The sequence below is a fragment of the Herpailurus yagouaroundi genome, unplaced genomic scaffold, assembly GCF_014898765.1.
Source record: "Herpailurus yagouaroundi ecotype Mexico unplaced genomic scaffold, PumYag 200, whole genome shotgun sequence".
Lineage (NCBI taxonomy): Eukaryota > Metazoa > Chordata > Mammalia > Carnivora > Felidae > Herpailurus > Herpailurus yagouaroundi.
This window is the reverse complement of record NW_024412431.1, coordinates 5,344,423-5,367,190: the sequence shown is the minus strand read 5'-3', so window position 1 is coordinate 5,367,190 and position 22,768 is coordinate 5,344,423. Positions and strand designations below refer to the sequence as shown.

Sequence of the window (22,768 nt, the reverse complement as noted above, 5' to 3'; positions counted from 1 at the left end):
GGATCGTGTCCCGCATCGGGCTCCACACCCGCGTGAGATTCTCTCTCTCCCAGAGCGCCTGGGTGGCTCAGTCGGTTGAGCGACCGATTTCGGCTCAGGTGGTGATCTCAATGTCTCGTGGGTTCGAGCCCCGCGTCGGGTTCTGTGCTCACAGCTCGGAGCCCGGAGCCTGCTTTGGATTGTGTGTGTGTCTCTCTCTCTGCCCCTCCTCCACTCGCACTCTGTCTCTCTCTCCCTCAAAAATAAATAAATACAAAAAAAAAAAAAAAAAAAGATTCTCTCTCTCTGCTCCTCCCCCATGCACGTGCATTCTCTCTCTCTCTCTCTCTCTCTCTCTCTCTCTGATAATTAAAAAATTAAATTAAAAAAATAAAAGTCGAACATTAATCAGCAAGGGGCCCGACATACGGCTGGGACACTGATAGAGGCAGGCCACCGCTCTTAGCGCTTTCTCTCCCGGCATGAACCCTCTTATGCACGGCGAGCGAAGAGCTGTGCCTGAAGGCCTTCTCACACTGACTGCACGCGTAGGGCCTCCCTGCGGTGTGGGTCCTCACGTGCACGATAAGGTGTGAAGACTGACCAAAGGCGCGCCCGCACTCCTGACACGCGTAGGGCTTCTTGCCCGTGTGGGTCCTGGTGTGTTTCCGGAGGGAGGAAGGTTCACTGAAGGCGCGCCCGCACTCCTGGCACGCGTAGGGCTTCTCTCCGGTGTGGGTTCGCATGTGACTCTTGAGGGTCGAGAGGCGACTCAGCACCTGGCCGCACGTAGCGCACTCGTACAGCTTCTCCCCGGTGTGTATCCTCTTGTGCACGTTCAGGTGCGTGCTCGTCCGGAAGGGCTTCCCGCACTGGCTGCATTCGTACGGCTTCTCCCGGGTGTGCGTTCGCAGGTGCGTCTTCAGCGACGAGTGCTCCCTGAAGGCTTTCCCACACTGACTGCACCCGAAGGGCTTCTCGCCGGTGTGAGTCCTCACGTGGCTCCGCAGGGAGGACGGCTGGTTGAAGGCTTTCCCACAGTCCTTACACGCGTAGGGCTTCTCGCCCGTGTGGTTTCTCTGGTGCAAAATCAGGTTGAAGTTCCTGGTGAAGGTTTTCCCACACTGGGCACATTCGAAGGGCTTCTCTCCGGTGTGAGTCCTCAGGTGACGCCGCAGATTCGAGGAGTACTTGAAGGTCTGCCGACACTCCTGACACTCAAAGCACTTCTCCGCGGTGTGGGTCTTCTCGTGCCTGATCAGGTCGGAGCTGTATCTGAAGGACTTCTCACACTGGCGACACGCGAAGGTTCTGTCCCCACGGCGGATCTTCTCAGGCGCGAGGAGCCGAGCGGGCTGGAAGAAGGATCTTCCGCTCTCTGGGCATTCGCAGGGGTCGCCTCCAGCATGAATGCTCTGGTACTGAAAAAGCGGTTGGACGCCGGGCGAGGGTTTTCCGAGTTCACTGTGTTCGTAGAGGTTTTCTCCCGCCTGAGGCCGCCCCTGTTGATGGAGGAAAATACGAAGACCTGAGGCTTTATTACGTTCACAGACATTCTCCCCCCGGGGGGGGGGGGGGGGGGGCAACTGGGCGTAGGGGAAAGGTATCGACAGCCGAGGCATAGATGCCTTTTAGTATCTACTCTCTTAGTGAGTCTGGACCATTTCCGCCCCGAGTCCCTTCAAGGGGATGCTGCCCACAAAGCACTGTCACTGTCTTTACTTTCATGAGGCCTCTCAGATGCAGAATTTTGCCGAGTTAAAGCCACACGGAGCCTTAAACACTTGGTACCTGTTCACTGGTGCAAGCGGTTGCCTGTGGGAACTCTGCGAAGACACATGCCTTAATCTACATGTAGAGTTTTCCCCAATTCATGACTTTCACAGACTCTCTCCCAGGACACTGTGTTCTCCTGGGTGAGCACCACTCACCTTGAATCAATCTCTCTCTCTCTCTCTCTCTCTCTGGCCTCATGCTATTTCTTTCTTTCTTTCTTTCTTTCTTTCTTTCTTTCTTAAGATTGATTTATTTGGGGCGCCCGGGGGGTTCAGTCAGTTAAGCATCCGACTCCGGCTCGGGTCATGATCTCCCAGTTTGGGAGTTCGAGCCCCGCATCAGGCTCTGTGCTGACGGCTCAGAGTCTAGAGCCTGCTTCAGATTCTGTGTCTCCCTCTCTCTCTGTCCCTTCCCTGCTCGTGCTCTGTCTCTCAATAATAAATAAACATTAAAAAAAATTTTTTTTAAAAGATTGATTGATTTAAACAATCTCTACACCCAACATGGGGCTCAAACTCACCACCCCGAGGTCAAGAGTCGGAGGCTCCTCTGAATGAGCCAGCCAGGCAGCCCTGCTTTTCTAACCTGCAGCAACCCCAGACTCGTCCTACAACAGAACCGAGAATGCTCCTTGGGTGCCTTACCCTTTCCATGCCAACGGAAATCTCTGCAAAAATATCTTGGTTAGGAATTGAACCTTGGGGTGGAAGCGAAGGTTCTGAAATGGACAAGGAAGGAAAAAGTAAGTGCACAGAGAAAACTGTACAAACAGGGCAACCAGAAGAATAAGCAGGGCATGTGGGGTTTTGTGTTTTTTTAATACTGATTCTAAGTACGGGAAGAAACTGGGAAGAAACTGGGAAGAGTGTCCAGGAAATGTTAAGGCATCTGGCTCTGTAAGGAGCTATGTAACCACAGCAACAAGGATTAGAAATGGTAGAGGGGCGCCTGGGTGGTGCAGTCAGTTAAGCGTCCGACTTCAGCCAGGTCACGATCTCACGCTCCGGGAGTTCGAGCCCCGCGTCGGGCTCTGGGCCGATGGCTCGGAGCCTGGAGCCTGTTTCCGATTCTGTGTCTCCCTCTCTCTCTGCCCCTCCCCCGTTCATGCTCTGTCTCTCTCTGTCCCAAAAATAAATAAACGTTGAAAAAATAAAAAATAAAAAAAAAAAAGAAATGGTAGATAAGTTACTGAGAAAGGAGCCTATGAAGGTTGAGGCCGAAATTGAGAGAAAGTGTTAGCAAGAACATACGGGGGGCGGGGAGGCACCGGATAAAACATGCACACGCTGCATCCGCGGAAAACACACACAGGATAAAACAGACACATGGAGGTGACCAAGGTGACGAGGAGGCAGGACAAATCATCCTGTGAAACCAGAGTAAAGTATTCGGGATAAAGAGGGAAGGCGGTGGCATCCAGTAGAGCGGCTTCGTCAAGGTCACTGAAAGCGTCACCTGGGCAGCTTCCCGGGAAGACTCTCCTCTCCGTCGACCACCAGTCTTCTCCTTGCTCCAAATGGGAAAACGAACTGAATTTGCCGAGCTGATCTCCTGCTCATGGGGAAATACGCAGGGCGTGAGCCGTGCCTGCCAGTAAACCGGGGCCCGTATCCTGATGTCTTTAGGGGGCACCGGAGATGGGAAGAACAAAATGAGCACCCCTAAATTCCCATGGGCACGGTCGGGCCCTTCCACTAAGGGGCCAAAGTACAAGCTCCCTCACTGGGTCCCAAAGGATGATGGGATTTTCCAGTCCCCAAAACCCAGGGCCTGACTCAGAGAGGCACTAGAAAAGCCCCAGACACTTTTAACTGTGGAGAAACAGAAAGCAGCAGAGAGACCTCCATCGCCACAGGGAAGCTGCTAGACCGTAAGCACCGTGAGGGCAGGATTTCTCTTTTTTTGCCTCTCGATTTCCCAAACCGGCACAATTCCGGGAACCCGTAGGGCCTGCATGGGTATGTGGGTGAAGCCACGGGGCTGGCCTTACCCACAGAGGCCAGGTTCCTATAGTTCTCCAGCATCACATCTCTGTACAGGCTTCTCTGGGCAGAGTCTAGAAACATCCATTCTTCCGGAGTGAACAACACAGCCACATCCTCGAAGGTGACTGGTTCCTGAAACACACACCCGTCCCGGCTCAGCCAGGGGGCACCCCCACCAGTACCCAAGAGGCTGGTGAGGGGCCGGCCTGGGGAAGGAAGACCGTGCAGAGGATTGTCACACGGGGCCCCGAGGTCTCTCGGAGGCTGCCCCTTGGCTCAGGCCCCAGAACTAGAACTCTCCTCCATCTGCACCTTTGTCCCCGAGGGACAGCATCCAGAGGTGTGGCATCGAAGGACTTAGCTACCAGCTGGGAAGCCATGGCAGTTTTATTCCCCTCCGGCTCCAGGGTCCCACAGGCCTGAGCACGTGGCAGACAAGAGAGAAACACGTGGTAAATGACCGCTATCTGTCCCGGGAAACCGTGAGGACTAGCGAACAAGGGCAGCTCACCACCCTCCTGGTGCCCAGTAGAACCAGGCACTGCTCGGCTAGGGAAGGTCTGAACGAAGGGGCGGGATCACCACCTGGGCTGCCCCCACATCCCTCCCCCCCCACCCCGATTCTGACACTGTAAGAGGCCCAGGGCCTAGGAGCCTGGACACCAGCCCTGTGGGGGCGAGGCGAGAAGCTCCAGGCCGAGGGAGGAGAATCAGGGCCTGAGCAACAGGGGTTTCCTACTCACCTGCGGACAGCTGAGCAGCATCCCAGGAGCCACAGACTCCCCCTCTGTGTTCTCCTTCTGGAGCCAGGCGGGGTCCTGGGCAAGCAGAGCTACAGGAGAGGGCAGCCAGGAGGCCCGGTGAGCACACCCACAGGACCCCTGGGCTGCCCGCCCCAAAACGGTGAAGCGACCACAGGTGCACACATGTATGCACACGCACGTACGACACACACACACACACACACACACACACACACTTGCGTGCTTAGGCACACATGCACACACACGAGGACACACACGTGCATGCACTCACACACGCATGCACGGAGACCCGGACGCACAGACACACACGGACGAGTACACACGCACAGAAACAGACAGACACACGGACACACGTGCAAACACGCACATATATGCACATGTTGCTTCCGTTCCAAATCTCTGGAGTTATACAATCCCACGTCGACAGACCCTGGGGTTTCTGGGGCACCCCCACTGCCCCTTGATTCAGCCCTGGGTCAGCATTCCCTCCCAAGCTGCTCAGCTCCAGGGGCAGCCCAGGACTTAGCACAAGCAGGGGCCAGAGAAGCAGCCACCACCCCAGGGGTCCGCCTACGAGAAGGAAGGATCTCCCCTTCCTGCCTTCAAATCCACCACACCCCTCCCTCCATCCGCCCGGGGCCCGTGACAGGTGAGCGAGTGACCTCCCCCACCATCCCTTGTCTCCCTACATGCTCACCTCCCCCTGCCACGGGACCTTTCCCCCTGGGAACTAATCCTGAACTGAAAAACAAAGCATATCATGCAAATAAAGAAAATTAATTGCATCTAATCATTAAAAAAAAACAAAAACACAGAACCCTGACCCACGTCCAACCTCTGACCCCATGTATGCCTTTCCTGGGGCTGCTGTAACCAAGCACCGCCAACTGAGAGGCTCAAAACCCCAGATACATCTTCTGTCTCAGCTCCGGAGGCCACAAGTCCAAGACCAAGGTGGCGGCAGGGCTTCACTCCCTCTGAGACTCTGGGTAGAATCCCTCCTCGCCTCCTCCTGGCTTCTGGCGGCGACTGTCCAGAATCCTGGGTGCTCCTTGGCCTGCAGCTGCGTCCCTCCGATCTATGCACCTGTCATCACATGGCCGTCCTCTCCCGAGTGTCCCTGTCTGCACCTGGTGTTTTCTCCTTAAAAGGACACCAGTCACTCTGGGCCCCCGCATCATGACCTCATCGTAACCTGCAGCTGCACAGACCCTATTTCCAAGTAAGGTCTCAGTCCCAGTCACGGGTACCGGCGGTTAGGACTTCAGTGGATCTTTTGGGGGGCACCGCAATTTAAGCCACAACACTCTGCTTTTCCCTCTACATAATGCATAATGTTTTTGCTTCCCCGCCGTGGGCAACCAATCCTCTGTGTCCCTTTCCTCACCTCCCGCTCACTCATGATCACAAGGACAGGCACCGCACTCGGACCACCAGCGACCCCCATCTGCGGTGGGGATCCAGTCATGTGTTCAGCCCTCCATCCTTCCACACTGAAGCCCACCACCCCGGGGGCTTCAGTGACCACGCCCCCAGCCTCCTCTGTACAAGACCCTCCTCTGTCCCTCACGCGACTGTGACCCCTGTCCTCACTCCCCTGAGCCTCTGCCTCAGCAGGCAGCCTCACGGCCTGACCAGGCCCAGACCCCGGGCTGACTCTCCCCCCTCAACTCCAGACCCACCTCCACACCATCAGCTCGTGTCCCCACTCATCTGTCCTGGGGACTCAGTGAGCTGGGGGTGGGACTACTGCCCCCCTCCTCCCCTCGCACCCCCCCCACCACCACAAGCAGAGGATTGCCATCAAGCCTTGAACTTGCCCTTCTGGGTTTGGAGCTTGCTTGGGACCCATGATCTCTTCTTTCTCTCCCTTCGGGAGAGGGAACGAGCGCCCGGTGCGTGTCCCACCACTGCATTATGGGAGCAGAGGACTTGTTTCCTCGGTTCACAGGTTCACAGATGAAGAATTTTGCCCCCCGGGATGGACCACACCCTGAATCTCACCCATGCCTGATTTGAATGATTCATATGAGGACACAAGGACTTTTCTGAGCTGATGAGATTTGGGACTTGGGAGTCGATGCTGAAGTGGGTGTCAAGACACCCACTCTGGGGGTGTCAAGATCATCTGAGTGTACTTGGTATCTGGGGAGGACATGAATTTGGTTGGGGGGGGTACAGAGGGCAGACCGTCATGGGTTGAATTGCGCCCCCCCCCCAGAGTTATGGAGTCGTAACCTCCCCAGTACCTCAAAACGTGACCTTACTTGGGAAGAGGGTCTTGGCAGGTGTGATTAGCTAAGACGAAGTCACAGTGGAGTCGGGGGGGGGGGGCCCCAAACCCAATATGACTGGTGTCCTAAGAGGAAGAAAGACAGAAGCAGGGACACACGAGGGGAGAAGGCCACGTGACGATGCAGGCCGAGACCGGAGCCATGTAACTTCAGGCCAAGGGACTGCCAGCCACCACTGGATGCCAGGAAGGAGCCTCCCTCCAGGCCTCACAGGCAGCACAGCCCCACCAGCACCCTGATCTCAGACTTCTGGCCTCCAGAACTGCGAGACGTGAATTTCTGTTGTCTCGTGCCCTCCCTCCCCAAAATATGTGCTCATCGCCTCATTCTCAAAGCCTGTCCTCTTTCCAGTGCCCCTGATCTCAGGAAGTGATATCCACGCCTCTCACCCCTCCCTGACGCTCTCCAGACCCCAACAAGTAATCCAAAAAAAGAAAATCAGTGCCGCCATCTCTACAGGGAGCACCCCCCCGCCACTCCCCTTCCTCCTACCCCTGTCCTCACTGTGGCTAATGCCACATCAGGCCTTTCCTTTCTGAGTCCACTGAAAGGTCACTCCCTCAGAGCACCTCCCCCTCCCCAGTGTCCTTCCTTTCTCTAGAAGAACCGTCCCCCTTTCCTCACAGCCCTCACCTATTTGTACCACATGGTTATCTGCTGCCTTAGGTGTGTATTTTCTGCCACCTTCGTGGGACTGGAAGCTTCGTGAAAACAAGCCTGGGCCCCTCTCCTTTCACCGCCCCCCGCCCCACTTGGTACAGGAATGCTCCCGATTATCTGGTAAATGAAAGTATACGGGACTCAGCAAATTATCTCAACTCGACCACCCACACAGGCCTTAAATCACTCTGTGATTCCCTACCGTGTAGACAAGAGCTAACCCCACAGGCCTGACTGGCGGCCCTTGGGAACACGTATCTTGAGAGGGTTCCCAGCACCTTAACTGGTAAGAGGGGCTCACCCTGCTTAAATTCCTTCTACGAACACTGGGGTTTGTGCCGAATGCCTGCTTTCCTTCCGGGAGGCTGGGACTTGCTGACCAGAGTCAGGTGCACGCCTGACTTAAGAGTACTTCAAGGCAGAGTCAAGGGTGCCCGTGTGACCAGCCCTGAGTGAAAACCTGCGCTCTGAGCCTCTACTGAGCTCCCCTGGTAGACACCACCTCACATGTGTTGTCACGGCTTGCTGCAGGGGGTATTAAGCACGTCCTGTGTGACTCCACTGGGAGAGGATTCCGGAAGCTCGGGCCTGGACTCCTCCAGACTTCACCTCATGCGCCAAGGACTCAGCTCTGTGTCCCTTCGCTGTGATAAATCACCACCTTGAGCACGACTGCAGGCCGAGGCCTGGGTTTCCTAGCGAATGGCCACGACCGGGTACGGTCTCAGGGACCCCGCCACACCCACTCCGCACTCACCTGGGGCCTAGGCCACGACCACTCTGTTCCTCACTGCCTCCACGCACCCCTCCACCCTCCCTGAGGCCCTGCCACCCCCCAGGTGCTAGAGGGTTCTGCTAAAACCACAGATGCACAGCACTGCTCACCCAAACACATCCCTGGCTCCCAGCAGCCTAAGGACACAGGCCAGGATTCATGCTTCCAGGCCTGAATGTTCCAGAGCCCCACCCTCTCTAGTCAGCTCACACCACGCTCCCCTTCCCTCTGCTCCCTTTGCACAGCCTTCCGTGGGCCCCTGGGCACCCCGGCCTCTCTGCCCCCCAAGGAATTTTCCAGATGCCATTTCTAGGCCTGAAATCCTCCCCTCAAACCTTCTCTAAACAGCCCAACATCTTGCCAACCTAAATGATACAGTAATCGTGCATCACGGTCTAAGCCAATACTCGTCCCCCAGGGGACACATGGCAGTCTGGTATCTTGGTCAGATCTGCTACATAACAAGATATCACAGACAGGGGGGCTGAAACAGTAGAAATTTATTTCCGGGGCACCTCGGTGGCTCAGTCATTTATGTGTCTGACTCTTGATTTTGGCTTAGGTCGTGGTCTTGAAGTTCATGAGTTTGAGCCCTCCATTGGACTCTACAATGACAGTGCTTGGGATTCCCTCTCTCTGTCTCTCTCTCTCTCTCTTCCTGCCCCTCCTATGCACTCTCTCAAAATAAATAAACTTTAAAAAAAAATTACTGGGGCGCCTGGGTGGCTCAGTCGGTTGAGTGCCCGACTTCAGCTCAGGTCATGATCTTGTAGTTCACGGGTTCGAGCCCGCGTCGGGCTCCGTGCTGACAGCTCAGAGCCTGGAGCCTGGAGCCTGCTTCTGTGTCTCCCTCTCTCTCTCTGTCCCTCCCCCGCTCATGTTCTGTCTCTCTCTCTCTCTCTCTCTCTCAAAAATAAATAAAAACTTTTTAAAAATTAAAAAAAAATACTTCCTCCTAGTTCTGGAGGCTGGGTGCCAGCATGATCGGGTTCTGGTGAGAGCTGTCTTTCTGGCTTGTACACAACTGCCTTCTCACTGTGTCCTCACACAGCAGAGAATGTGGTGTCTCTCCCTCTTCTTATAAGGACACCAGTTCTATGGGATTGGAGCTTAACCCTTATGACTTCAACTAATCTTAGCCACCTCCTTAAAGGCCCAGTCTCCAACACTGTCAGATGGGAGGTTAGGACTTCAGCATATGATCTTGGGGGGCAGAGGCAGGGACCAGTCACAGCTTCTGGAGACATTTTCGGCTGTCACGACTAGGACCTGTTATGGCCTCGTGCCCCTCCAAAACTTCAGCTACCCAGCACCTCAGAATATAACCGTATCCAGACATGAGGTCTAATCAAACTAAAATGAGGCCAGTTGGGTGGGCCCTAATCCACTCTGACTGGTGTCCTTGTAAGAACAAAACTTGAACACAGACACGTACGAAGAGAAAACTCAAGACAACCATCTACAAGCCAAGGAGAGATGCCCAGAACAGATCACAGCCCTTAGGTCTCAGACTTCTGGGCCCCAGAGCCGTGAGAAGACAAACGTTTCTTCTTTGAGCTGCTCAGTCTGTGGCCCTTTGTGTTATGGCGGCCCTGGCTGGCTAATGCAGGACATGCTACTGACATCTAGTGGGTGGAGGTCCCACAACACACAGAAAGCGCCCCCTGCCCCCAAGGAGAATGATCTGGTCCCAGTGTCGCCAGTGCCGCAGGTGAGAACCCATGGTCTGACCTCAAATTTCCCGAAACTCCACTCGGCCTTCGAGATAAAGTCCTTGTGTTACATGCTTCCATCATATTCTGGTCTTCACTGAAACATCTGACTGCCCAGGCAGACTGTGAGCTCCACAGGGGAGGGGTCAATGTCTTGTTTGAGATTCTCTCGCAGGGCCCGTCTCACCACAGGGTGGCCAACTAGAGCACTTCAAGAGTCCTTCAAGAGCATGGAGGATTCCAAGTGTTTCAAGAGTCCTTCAAGTACAGGGTACTCTAAGCACTTTAAGAGTACTTCAAGGGGCACCTGGGTGGCTCAGTCAGTTAAGCGTCTGACTTCGGCTCTGATCATGATCTCACAGCTTGTGAGTTCGAGCCCCGCATTGGGCTCTGTGCTGACAGCTCGGAGCCTGGAGCCTACTTCGGATTCTGGGTCTCCCTCTCTCTCTGCCCGCCCCCTGCTCGCACTCTTGTCTCTGTCTCTGTCTCTCTCTCAAAAATAAACATTAAAAAAAATTTTTAAGAGTACTTCAAAGGCATGAGGTACTCTAAGTATCTTAAGAGTACTTCAAGGCAGGGGCGCCTGGGTGGCTCAGTAGGTTAAGCGTCCGACTCCGGCTCAGGTCACGATCTCACAGTTTGGGAGTTCAAGCCCCACATCGGGCTCTGTGCTAACAGCTCGGAGCTTGGAGCCTGCTTCAGATTCTGTGTCTCCCTCTCTCTCTATCCCTCCCCGACTAGTGCTCTGTCTCTCTCTCTCAAAATTAAATAAATGTATTAAAAAAAAAAATTTTTTTTTTAAAGAAGGCACGATGGAAGGAAGCAAATCCCTTGAAATTAAAGCTAAGATATCATTTGTCCTCCAGAATTAATTCCACCCCCCCTCCCCCCCACTCCTCAGGACATGCGGCCTGTTTCAACCTCATTTTTTATAAGCTCAGTTAAAACATATTCAATTTAGAGTAAATCTGACTGTCAATTCAGCACCAACATAATTGTGGAGTGAAGAATTTAACCTTGCCCAGAAAGAGGTCTGGACTTAGCCACAGGTGAATGGAGTCTACTCTTTCTGAACAAAAAAGACCAAAGACCAAAAAAAAAAAACAAAAAACAAAAACACATACACAGAAAGAATCCCAGCTCACGATCCTGAGAAAGTGCCTATCCCCTTGAATACGTAAAGAATGGTGACATGATTTTATGGATCCTCCTTAAGGGGCAAGGAAATGCCTGCTGTCCCAGGAAATGAAGGCGGGAGATCCAAGTTCCCAGACACAGCACAGCACATGGGAGGCCCTCGGGCTGCCATTTCCAGCCAGTGCTCACTCACCAGAATCCCCAGCCATCCTCAGCTCAGGGAGACTCAGTGCAGGCACCGGCACAGCCACCCTCTGAATCTGCGCGGCCGCCTTCCGCCCCTAGACACAGTGACAGGGACAGATTAGGGTCACACGGTCGATGGAATCTGCTCACAGCCATTCGCCCTGACTGAATTTGCAAGACTGACCCTGCTCCGAGCCACGCGAAGGTAAAATTGGGACAGTGCCCAATTCAGCCTGTCCAGACCAATCCAATTCACGAGTACAACACTCATCCCTGTGGTAGAATTTCAACTTCAAAATGGGACGGAGAGGGGGCCGCCTTGGGGGAGTTGCCTCCAGCAGCAGGGGAAATGCTGGAGCAAAGAAGGGCGGAGATGACCAGCAGGTTGGGGGGCGGGGGTGGTTGGTGATGTGGAGGTGGGCCTAGACACGCGAGGAATAGTTAGTAAGTTATTCTCGCAAGGCAGCCCTGTTGTGAGAGAAAGGATCTGAACTGTCCTCCACTGGTGGCTGCTTCCCCAGGAAAGGTGTCTCATCTGACTTGTATGTCTAAGGGACGTCTCTAGACTCTGTGTCCAAGGTAGGGCCCAGTGGGAACAGGGGCCTGTAGGGAGCAGTTCCAGGGGCCCCCGAGAACTAACAGTGGCTCTGGGCAGGGTGGTGGCAGTGGGGACAGCAGGAGCAGTTAGAGATAAGTTACGTTTGGCGGGGAGGGGACTCCCAGGACTTAGTGGTGGATGGGAAGAAAATGTGGCAGGTGTCTCAGGACAGGCGAGGGGCCTGGGCAGGTGGGGGCAGCCCTTCTCCCCGGTGGGAAGAATCAAAGCACACCTTAAAGTGTCCTTCTCTGATCCTCTCTCCACCTTAGGGTGGAAACACAGGACCCTGGGCCAAGAGCTCAGTCACCAGCCTGGGCTCTCCACCCAGCCCTGGGATCACACGATCACTCATTCCTATAGGCTTCACGGTCACGGACAGGGTGGGAGTGAAAGTGGAAGGAATGGAGGAAGAAAGGCTGGGCCAGGGGAGGCAGGGCCAAGGCCCTGGGTGCTTGCTCCTCCTGGAGGCCTGCTCTGGGCCACCACCACCCTGGGGACACAGGAACGCCAGGACCCATGTGGTAGTTCCTACCGGGGAGCTGCGCCTGGGCCTCCAGCCTGTCCCCAGTTTCCAAGAGTTGGTCCTAGATTCCTCCCTCTCCCCCCGCGACCCCATCTGCAGAAGTCTCAAAGCCCAGGCCTTTCTGGCTGGGGCTTGGCCCTCACAGCAAACCTCCTCCCAGGGTTACTACATATCCAGAAGACCAAGGTGACAGCCAGAGAGATAGCCGGTCTTCTGGAATCGAAGGTGTCTCTCTGTCTCCAATTGTGGGCCTGATGTGCATCCTCAGGTCTGGCCCCGGCCCCTAGGAGAAGGCACAGAGGGGACGGAGCAGGACAGCGGCGGCACTGAGTGTGTTCTGGGCCTGAGGGACCCTCAGTTTGGGGGCAGTGCTGTGAGAAGTCAGGCGTGCAGGTCTGGCAGCTTCAGATCCGGTGACTCCCGCTATTCCACGGTGAGCGCCAGCCACCAAGGGTCTCAAGGACCAATCATGCCACAGGCGCCAAAGTGGACCCGACCCTTTCTGGTTCTGGGGTGGGGGGCCCGACTGCAGGTCAGGCCACGGGCCCTCAGAGACACTGCAACGTGCTTCACTCAAGGAAGGCTGGGAGCCCTTAGCTCTGAATAGGAACGTTGTTCGGTGTTTTCTTAGCCTGTGTTTGTCTATTTGATATCCATCAATCACGGGGCCTACCTACCTACAGGCCACAGTTGGGTTACATCTGCCCTGCCATCCAGAGCCCGTCCTCTGAACGCTGCCCTTCTCCAGCGCTCGCACAAGCTAACATCCCTGTGCCCTGAAACAGCATGGAGGAGACACGGCATGGGGGAGGGCGGCTGGGACGGTAGAAGGACTGAGCCCGGAGACACCCCTTCCGCAGCCTCCTCTCGGGACTCTTCTACGAGCAGTCCCCAGCTCTCTCGTGCCCTCCCCTGGCCTATCTAGCCATGACGGGGAGGCCTCAGGGCCGCCATGGGGGTCTCAGTCGTCGGGACAAGGCCCACTGAAGCCCGGAAAGACGAGCCCAACAGTCAGCGCCTTCAGCCGCGTGGCAGGATGTGTGACCCCCGGGCAGCAGGTCCCGGTGGCTACCTCTGCACCTCTGCGGTAGGCCTGGATTGGACTCCCAGCTCCAAACGTGGCCGTACCACTTACGGGCTGCGTGTCTTCATGACGAACCACTCAACTTCTGCACGTGCGTGTCCGAGTGGCCCTCCTCTCCCCGCTCAGAACATTCTGCGACCGCCTGCTTCCTGGGGCTCAATGCAGCAGAAGCCCCTCCTCTCCCACACTCGGTGCTCACTTCTGAGCTGAAGGTGGAGCTCTGCGGAAGGTGCTGGAACCCCGTACTAAGAGGAAAGAGCCCACAGAAACTGGAGAATACAGATGTGGGCCATCCTCGCTCCCTCCCTCACAGGGTCCATCTGCTCATGGGGAGGGGTGAAGGCCTGGGGTACCCGTGTTCATTCCTTCACTGCACAAGCATTAGTCCAGGGCTCTGTAATGATGCACAGAATGTTCTGCATGGGGTTACCACAACGATCCTGCCAGACGAGGCCCCTGCAAGCCGGCAGCTCCAGTAAGACATTTTCACATATTTTCAGGGCCTCAAAAGCAACACGCCCTTTCCCAAGCAGCTACTGGAGGACATTCTCCACCTAAACAAAAACGTGAACCAACAGTGAGGAGGACCTGGGCAGGGAAGGGGGGGTGGTCTCAGCTGCTCTGGGGTCTGATGCGAGCCGTGCAGGGCTGAGGGTTTCCACTGCCCTGCAGCCCACACCAGGCTGTGCAGGGATGAGGCTCTGCACACTCAGAGCAAAGGAATGAAGCAGGTCTCTACCACCCAGGCCACGCCACCCCCTCCACTAGCCGGCGTCTCTGACGCTGTCAGACTGACACCAGCCATGACAGAGGTGGAGGGGCTCAGACTGAGGGAGCCCAGAGATCTCACTGACTCTGGCACAAATGGGCCCAGGCTTGGGTGGGGGTGGGGGTGGCGGTGGGGGTGGGGGTGGGGGTGGGGAGACTGGGCTCTGTATGTCCCTCTATCCAAACCTGAACCCTAACCTTTGAAGTCCCCAAAAGTCTGGGGACTCAAACCTGGGAAATTCCTATAGTTTGGGGAGGCAGGAAGCCAGGGCCAAAGTGGGGGGCCGGGGGGCCCGATGTGTGTTCCCTGGTGCACTGGGACGCGCCAGCCGGCTCTGAAGGCTTTTCCACGCCCTGACAAGGGCTGATTTCCAGCGTGGGATCTCGACATGTCCCCTAAGTGGGGAGCGATCCACGAGAGCGCTCTCACATCCTTTATATAAGTCAGGGTGGCTGTCCCCCAGGGCTGTCTCAGTCAGGTCCAGGTTAGAGTTCCTCCTGAAGGCGCTCGGGCTGTGGCCGAATCCGCTCTCCGGGCAGAGTCCGCTCCTGGCAGCGGGTGGGTGATGAGGGCAACCTTGCTGACACCCGTGAAGCGCCCAGGGCTGCTCCCCTCCCCGCCGAGGCACATTTGCAGCGTGCTCAGACGTGCGCCTCGCTCAGGCGGGCTGCAGGCTCCAGGGCAGTGCGGGCTCTCTCCCGTTCCCGACTTCCTTGGGGCTTCTCCAGCAGGCAGGAGTTTCCCATGACTGTTGAGGAGCAAACCGCACCGCACACGACCGATGTCTGACTCCCGCTAACGGACATGTTGACTCGGGGGAACCTTCCGGGAAGAAAGGGTCTCGAGGGACAGGCAGGGCTTGTCCAAATTCACGAGCCATGGGCACCGGCTTCACACGACGTGGGAATGTCTTTGAGGAAGTGCCCCCCCCACGGCCCCCTGGCCCTGGTGTGCATTTGCAACCCACGTACTCCTCACCTTCTCCCGAGAGGGGGAACAAGGACAAGCCCCCGTGAATCTTACCATGTGCAAACCCGGGGATGAATTTCCCTCCAAAATATCCTGCACGGGAGGAGACGCTTGGGATTTGAGTCGAGAGTCCCAGTCTAAAATGAATTGGGGGGGAAAAAAAAGTTAAGTTCTTTCAGAAACAAATAGGGGTATGAAACTGACCAAAATATACACTTGTGTATTTATTTATTTATTTGCTGTTTTAAAATACTGTTTTTGAAGTATTGACTCTCAACTGGGGACAATACTGAAAGGCAAGAAGGCATCAGTGAGCAAAGGGAGGCTCTTGAGGACTATGGGCGTGTGACGAACTTGGCAGCAACCAGGGCAGGGGGCCGGGATGAGAGGCTGTTTCCCATGGAGACGGAGACAGATGTCGCCAGTAAGACAGCATTATCACAGAAACAAGTAGCAAGCAATTAGACAAAGAACACACCAGAAATGTTCAATTTAAAGAGGAACCGGAGGGGCGCCTGGGTGGTTCAGTCGGTTAAGCGTCCGGCTCTTGATCTGGGCTCAGATCGTGATCTCACAGTGGTGGGATCGAGCCCCGCATCTGGCTCTGCACTGGCAGTGCGGAGCCTGCTTGGGATTCTCTCTCCCTCTCTCTGCCCCTCCCCTGCTCATGCTCTCTCCCTCTCTCTCAAAATAAATAAACAATAACAAAAAAAAAAGAGGGATTGGACAGTAAGTGTGGGTATAACGTGGAGAAGTCAGAACTCTCCACCACCACTGGTGGGAATGTAAAATGGTGCGTGCGCCTGTCCGAGGGAGCAGTTTGGTGTTCCTCAAAAAGTTAAGTATACGGGGCGCTTGGGTGGCTCAGTCGGTTAGGCGTCCAACTTCCGCTCAGGTCATGATCTCACGGTCTGTGAGTTCCAGCCTCGCGTCGGGCTCTGTGCTGACGGCTCGGAGCCTGGAGCCTGCTTCGGACCCTGTGTCTCCCTCTCTCTGTCCCTCCCCAGCTTGTGCTCTCTCTCTCCCTCTCTCAAAAATAAGTAAACGTTAAAAAAAGATTAAACAAAAAAAAAAGTTAAGTCAATGACCCGGCCACTCCACTCCTAAGTATCAACTGAACAGAACTGGGAGACATAAAATCTGGTATGTGAATGTTCACAACACTACTCACCAGAGCCAAAAAAGTGAAAACAAACCAAATGCCCATCAGCAGATGACTGGACAAACAAAACGTGGTCTACCCGTACAACGGAACAGGACTCAGCAGTAAAAAGGAACAAGGCTGGGACACATGCTACGTGTGGACGAACACGGAAAACGTCACACTAGGGAAAGAAGAGAGACCAAAGGCCGTATTTACGTGATCCTATTTGTACAAAACGTCCAGAACAGGCAAATCCAGAGACAGAAAGCAGATGGAGGTGGCAGGGAGGGGTGGGGGGGCGGATACTGGTGATGGCTGCACGTTGTGAATATACTAAAAACCACTGAACTGCATACACTTTAAAAGGGTGAATTTTATGGTTTGTGAGTATTTCCACTTAAAAAACTAAAAGAGAGAGATTCAAACAGCTCTTTTTCTGAGACCAAAGACAGGTAGGAGAGGAAGGCCAGCAGAAGAGAAGGAACACTGAAGGAGCTCACTAGAGAAACGTCACCCCAAAGAGCCTCGTTCCCCCTTGGGCCTCTGAAACGCTCTCAGGCTGACACTTCCCAGCACGCCGCCCCCCCCAACCCGGCGGGCACCGCACACACACTCACCCACACCCACGGGGCCCTCAGCTCTGCCCCTGGCCCCAGCTGGGAGCCCAGACTGGGTTTGCGTGGTGGAGTCCCCGCTCCTGGACAAAGATGCCCGTGCTCAGATAGGGAGCGAGGGTTGGCAGTGGGCTTCAGCTCCTGGCGGTGAGCGACCACCACAGGTAGCAAAGTGATCACGCCCCATTTCCAATGAACTCAGCGAAGCTCTTTCACAAGGGCCCAAACCGCAAATACCCTCCTCTCTGCGCCATGGAGATGAAGCCCTGAAGCCCAAGTCCAAGCTCAGCGAGATCCACGCGGTTCTGACTCTGGGGAGAATGGATGCACTGCCATGGATGAGGCTCTTATCCTGCAGATACCCACAAACCTTCCTTGGTCGCGTAGCCGACCCTTAAGAAGCATTAGGCACCTGCGTATAAGGACCAGCCATGGGACGCCTGGATGGCTCAGTCGGCTGAGCATCTGACTCTTGCCTTTGGCTCGGGTCATGATATCACCGTTTGTGGGCTCGAGCCCCGCATCAGGCTCTGTGCTGACAGCTCAGAGCCTGCTTAGGATTCTTTCTCCCGCTCTCTATGCCCTTCCCCTGCTTGCTCTCTCTCTCTCTCTCGCTTTCTCTCTCAAAATAAATAAAAAATAAACTTGAAAAAAAGAAGAAGAAGAAGAAGAAGAAGAAGAAAAAGGACCAGCCCGATGCCAGCCTTACCCTTGGGGGCCAGAGTCCTGCACTTGTCCAGTATCACGTATCGGCACAGGTTCGTCCGCGCACCATCCAGTAATGCCCACTCCCGGAGGAGCCCCACCGCCACATCCTCAAAGGTGACTGACTCCTACAACAACACACGTATCCTGGCTCAGCAAAACCCACCTGCAGGACAACTGCTTACCACCGGGGAAGGGAGAACGTTCGGGACACTGTCTCCACAGCAGGGCTCCACAAACCCGGCCTGCCTCCTGTCTTTTCAAGTTTCTTTGGCACGCCGCCACGCCCCATCTGTTTGGCCATCTCCACGGCTCATTTTGTGCCGTACCCACAACAGTGAGTCGTTGCCGTGACCAGGACAGGGATCACATGGCCACCCTAGCAGACATTTCCTCGCTTCTAACATTTGGACAAATGCCAGAGTGTGGGCTTTGGCTCTCTTCGCCACTTCAGCCGCCAGTGACTGCAGAGACGATCTCTGGGCTCTAGGGAGAGTTTGTCCTACATTTCTTATTTAAGGCGTCAAAAGTTTGGGGTCCATCGCATAATTTTCGTGAAATCCCTAGAACCCCTCCCAAGACTCACATAAGCACTTTGTAATCCTTTTACGAGTTGCTAAAACAGGACTTCCGTTGCGCCTGAGAAACCCAACGGCCTTTTAATTTCAGAATCCTCGAGCTCAGCATGGTCTGGTCGAGCTCTCTGCGATGGTGGGAATGTTCTCTGTGCTTTCCAAGAGAGCAGCCCCCCGCATGCGTAGCTACTGAGCACTTGAGAAATGTGACACAGGCCCCTGAGAAACTGACCTTTAATTTTACTGAATTTCAATTAATTTAAATGTATACAGACACACGTGGTTTGGGGAGGCCTCACAAGGGATGGCCCCGGTGGAGCTCTGCTGCTACCGACTCTAAATGAGCCTCATTCAGGGGCGCCTGGGTGGCTCAGTCGGTTAGGCATCTGGCTTCGGCTCAGGTCGTGATCTCGCAGTTCGTGAGTTCGAGCCCCGCATCGGGCTCCGTGCTGACGGCTCAGAGCTTGGAGCCTGCTTTGGATTCCGTGTCTCCCTCTCTCTCTCCCCCTCCCCTGCTCATGTTCGGTCTCTCAAAAAAAAATGAATAAACATTTTTTAAAAATTTAAATGAACCTCATTCTGCAGTCAGACTCTGGAGTTCAGCTCAGAGCCCCCGAGGTCACTGTGGGGACCCTCCTCCCGAGCCAGATCCCTCCAGAGGCCAGGCACTGAAAGAGGCCACCAGGTCCCCGGGGGCAAGGCAGAAGGTGCTCCACACTACCCCTCCCGTTTCTTCCTCATTTTGGGGTGGGGAGAGAGGGGACAGGGCCCAGAGGACAGAATTATCCCCCCCTCAACAATTCCAACTCTCCCAGCCCCCTCACCATGACACCAGTGCCAGGATTTAAGGTCTCATTAGGTGTCCTCCCTGCAATAAAAGAAACCAAGGTAAGAGAAAGGGGTCAGGCTGGAAGCAGGGCAGTGAACAGGGGTTTGGCCCAGGTGCTCCCACTTCCATGGGTCTCCAGCAAGGAGGCCCAGCAAAACCCTTAGACGGAATCTTCCCCAATAAGCAACATACTGGGCCCAGACCCACCTTCCAGACCACAGCCCCTGATCATTTCTGGTGGTTCCTCTCATCTAATAAAAGGATTAAAGGGGCACCTGGGTGGCTCAGTCGGTTGAGCGTCCGACTTCGGCTCGGATTGTGATCTCGCAGTTCGTGAGTTTGAGCCCCACATCAGGCTCTGTGTTGACAGCTCTGAGCCTGGAGCCTCCTTCGGATTCTGTGTCTCCCTCTCTCTCCACCCCACCCTTGCTTGTGCTCTGTCTCTCTCTTTCAAAAATGAATAAACATTAAAAAAAATTAATAAAAGGATTAGGGGCACCTCGGTGGCTCAGTCGGTTAAACATCCAACCCTTGACTTCGGCTCAGGTCATGATCTCAGGGCGAGATCGAGCCCCACGTCCAGCGCTCTTCACTGACAGTGTGGAGCCTGCTTGGGATTCTCTCTCTCTCTCTCTCTCTCTCTCTGCTCCTCCCCTGCTTGTGCTCACTCTCTGTCTCTCTCAAGATAAATAAGTAAACATTTTTTAAAAAAGGATTATTTCCCCTCTCGTTACATTCCCTCAAAATACCTCCAACAGACTCTACTTTTCTTCCACGGCTGTGATCAAGTTGCGATTTTTAATTTACTTGTTTAGGTGATTCTGCCTCTCCCTCTCCAGCTACCACATACATTCCCAAAGTACGAACCTGGGTCCACTTTTTTTCGGGACTCCAACTCCTGCCACCACCACAGCACTTGATGCATACTAAGTACTTTATGTACTAGGGGCTGGCAGACGTTTTCTTAAAAAGTCCAGGCACTAAATATCTAGGCAGCTGTGGGCCAAATGGCCTCTAAAGCAGCTACTGGACTGTGGTCATAGCACAAGAGCAGCCATAGACCACACAGCAACAAATGTGTTCCAATAAAATGTTTTTTATGGAAACCAGCACTGGGTCAGATTTGACCATGGCCTTCAGGGCCTGCTCTCCTCTCCGACCGGACTCCACCATTCCACACTTTGTTTCCTCTACCTCGGCTGTCCCTGTCTTTTCTCAGCTCCTGGAACACACCAGGCCGAGTCCTGCCTAAGGAACTGTGTATCTGGAATGTTCTCTCAAATCTCCTCCCCACTCCTACAGCCGACCCCTTGTCTAGCTACACGCAGCTAGCTCATGGGGGCCGGGGGGGGGGGGGGGGGGAAATCAAACATTTGTGCCTTATAAGATATTTTTCCTGACCTCCTCCCCAATTTCTCCCGCTCCATGTTTCCATAGCACCCAGCTCATGATTATTTTTTTTTATTAAATTTTTTTTTTCAACGTTTATTTATTTTTGGGACAGAGAGAGACAGAGCATGAACGGGGGAGGGGCAGAGACAGAGGGAGACACAGAATCGGAAACAGGCTCCAGGCTCTGAGCCATCAGCCCAGAGCCCGACGCAGGGCTCGAACTCACGGACCGCGAGATCGTGACCCGGCTGAAGTTGGACGCTTAACCGACTGCGCCACCCAGGCGCCCCAGCTCATGATTAATTTAAAGGAGAATAAAGTAGATAATTACAGTAGAAAGTTGCCCACAGGGGCAAGTACTGTATCTACTTCAGTCACTTTGTTTCTCCCGGTTCACAGAGGGCACCCCAAAGGAAAGGTGCCAAACAATCCACACTCCCCAAGAACAATGCGGCATGGCTAGCCTAAGAAGGCATGCACCTGCACGGACACACAGAACAACGACAGAACACCACAAAATCCAACATAAAAATGACTTAAGATGCCTGTTCACATAACATAAACCAACACTAGTTTTCAGATGTCTTTGAGAAACAATGTTAAGTCTTTCCAGAAAGGCAAGGCAGGACCTGTGCTCTTTTTGAAAACAAACACCTCTCCTGTAAAATTGAAATCCGATGTCCAATTTTCTTCCAGAATTAATTTTTTTTTCCTCACGTCTCGAACGTTAGTTTTAACCCTAAAATTTCAAAAAGACACCCCATTTATGGCCAGCTTAATTTCAATTCTCAGTACTAACAAAGCTACCTCATCTCTTTCCAAGAATCCCGCGTCTTTGAGCCTTGTGGTTATTCATTCATAGGTTTGGGGTAACTCGGGTGGGAGGTGCCGTGAAAAGAAGTGAGTAATCTTACTTTTCCTTGATGGTAATAAGACTTGCGACATAACTGGGAAATAGCTTTTCTTAAGATACCCTCATCTCGCAGTGAATGCTCACAGGCAAATTAAAAGCTCTTTTCAAAGGAAGGGAGGAAGGAAGTTAGGAAGGAAGGAAGGGAGGGAGAGGAAGGGAGGAAGGGGAAGGGAAGGGAAAGGGAAAGGAAAAGGAAAGGAAAAAGGAAAGGAAAGCTAACAAGCCCTAAGCTAAGGAGCTGCAAATCGTCAATCACCAAAACCAAAAATCTGTCATCTAATTCATCCCTTGAGAGAGGGATCATCCATCTTTTCCATTCGCTTGACAAGTCGCTCACCAATCTGCACGTGCAGACTCCGACCTAACTTTCCAGTCGCAGAGCTAGACGACGTGAAACGTCATAGGAAATGAAACGTGAATTACTAATAAACAGCTCCCTGGCCTCCGGGGAGATCCCGCAGGGCCCTACAGATCCCGGAGGGCGGGTGAAGAAGGTTGGGCCGCCTGGTGGCACCACCTTCCTGAGCTGCGGGACCTGGACGGTACTCCGCGATTTCCCTTTCGGTGGATGGGGCGACAGTCCCGCCCGCGGGGACACGGGGCAAGGGGCCCGAGCCGGGGGGTCGGGGACGACGGCTGCGAGGCCGAGCTGTGCGGGACCCCCTCCGGGCCCCCGGGGCGACCGCTGGGGGCAGGCACTGCGGCCGGGGCTGCTGTCCTGGGCCCTTCGGCCCCTCCCCGCGCCCGCAGGGCCCTCCCCGCCTCCCCGAGGGGCCGGGCCGCACCTGCAGACCGGCCGGAGACACTCCCACCGCGGCGCGCCGCGCGGCCCAGCACACCCGCCGCAGTCGGCCGCAGCCGCGCACTTCCGCTTCCGGACGCCAGGAGCGGAAGTGGCCGGCGCTGCGGCTCTCGGGGCCGGAGGTGCTTCAGGCAGTGAGAGACGTGTTGACTCCTTTTTCATCCAGCCTCGGAGGAGAAGTCCTGGTTTCCTTCCCCGCGGGGTGAAGGTTAGGCTCTGGGATGGGGTCGGACTGGACCTGGAGAGGGGACGCAGAGGTGGGGCCTTTGCCGGACGGACAGGGCTGGGGGCGTGGCTTCGGCTGATGGGCGGGGATTGGGCGGGTCCCGGGCTTGGTGGGCGGGGAAATGGGAGGGATCTCGCCGGCAAGTTGGGACGCTCAGTGTTTAACTTCTCCCACCTCCGCTCTGATCCTTTGGGTCAACGCACACCCCTACAAAAACATACCCCTAGGTAGGATTTCTTTCTCAGTCTAATTTCTTCTAAGATGAGGATTATATATTTTGTTTCTCCTCCAGCTTACCTTTCTCACTGAAAATAACATGTGAAAAAATGTTCAAGACAATAAAAGATCTGACTCTTC

The 22,768-nt window shown here is 54.7% G+C and overlaps 1 protein-coding gene and 1 long non-coding RNA gene across 7 annotated transcripts; one reads left to right on the top strand and one right to left on the bottom strand.

Annotated features, from left to right (window-relative positions):
* Window positions 1-281: 281 nt before the first annotated feature.
* On the bottom strand, window positions 282-22,296 carry ZNF333 (zinc finger protein 333). 6 transcript variants are annotated; one of them, XM_040450151.1, is made up of 11 exons: window positions 22,169-22,296; window positions 19,074-19,117; window positions 17,679-17,802; window positions 15,266-15,348; window positions 12,556-12,672; window positions 11,276-11,363; window positions 4,484-4,572; window positions 3,746-3,872; window positions 3,211-3,306; window positions 2,400-2,473; window positions 282-1,481 (listed from the first exon to the last, which is right to left on the bottom strand). In XM_040450151.1, the coding sequence occupies exons 2-11, from the start codon at window positions 19,074-19,076 to the stop codon at window positions 384-386; spliced, it is 1,899 nt and encodes a 632-aa protein (XP_040306085.1). In that variant the 5' UTR covers window positions 19,077-19,117; window positions 22,169-22,296; the 3' UTR covers window positions 282-383. The 6 variants fall into 6 exon arrangements, with proteins under 6 accessions (XP_040306085.1, XP_040306080.1, XP_040306081.1 ...); XM_040450146.1 differs by lacking the exon at window positions 12,556-12,672; XM_040450147.1 differs by lacking the exons at window positions 3,211-3,306; window positions 12,556-12,672.
* Window positions 22,291-22,768, top strand: LOC121014116 (uncharacterized). The gene is made up of 2 exons (XR_005783046.1): window positions 22,291-22,393; window positions 22,704-22,768. It is a non-coding gene; the product is annotated as an uncharacterized LOC121014116 (long non-coding RNA).

What these genes read in the sequence shown, in the direction of transcription:
- ZNF333 (XM_040450151.1), bottom strand. An exon ending in GAGGATGGCTGGGGATTCTG is followed by an intron (nt 4,573 to 11,275) that starts GTGAGTGAGCAC and finishes CCTCTCCTGTAG; the next exon opens with CTCTGCTTGCCCAGGACCCC. An exon ending in TTTCCGTTGGCATGGAAAGG is followed by an intron (nt 1,482 to 2,399) that starts GTAAGGCACCCA and finishes CTCCATCAACAG; the next exon opens with GGGCGGCCTCAGGCGGGAGA.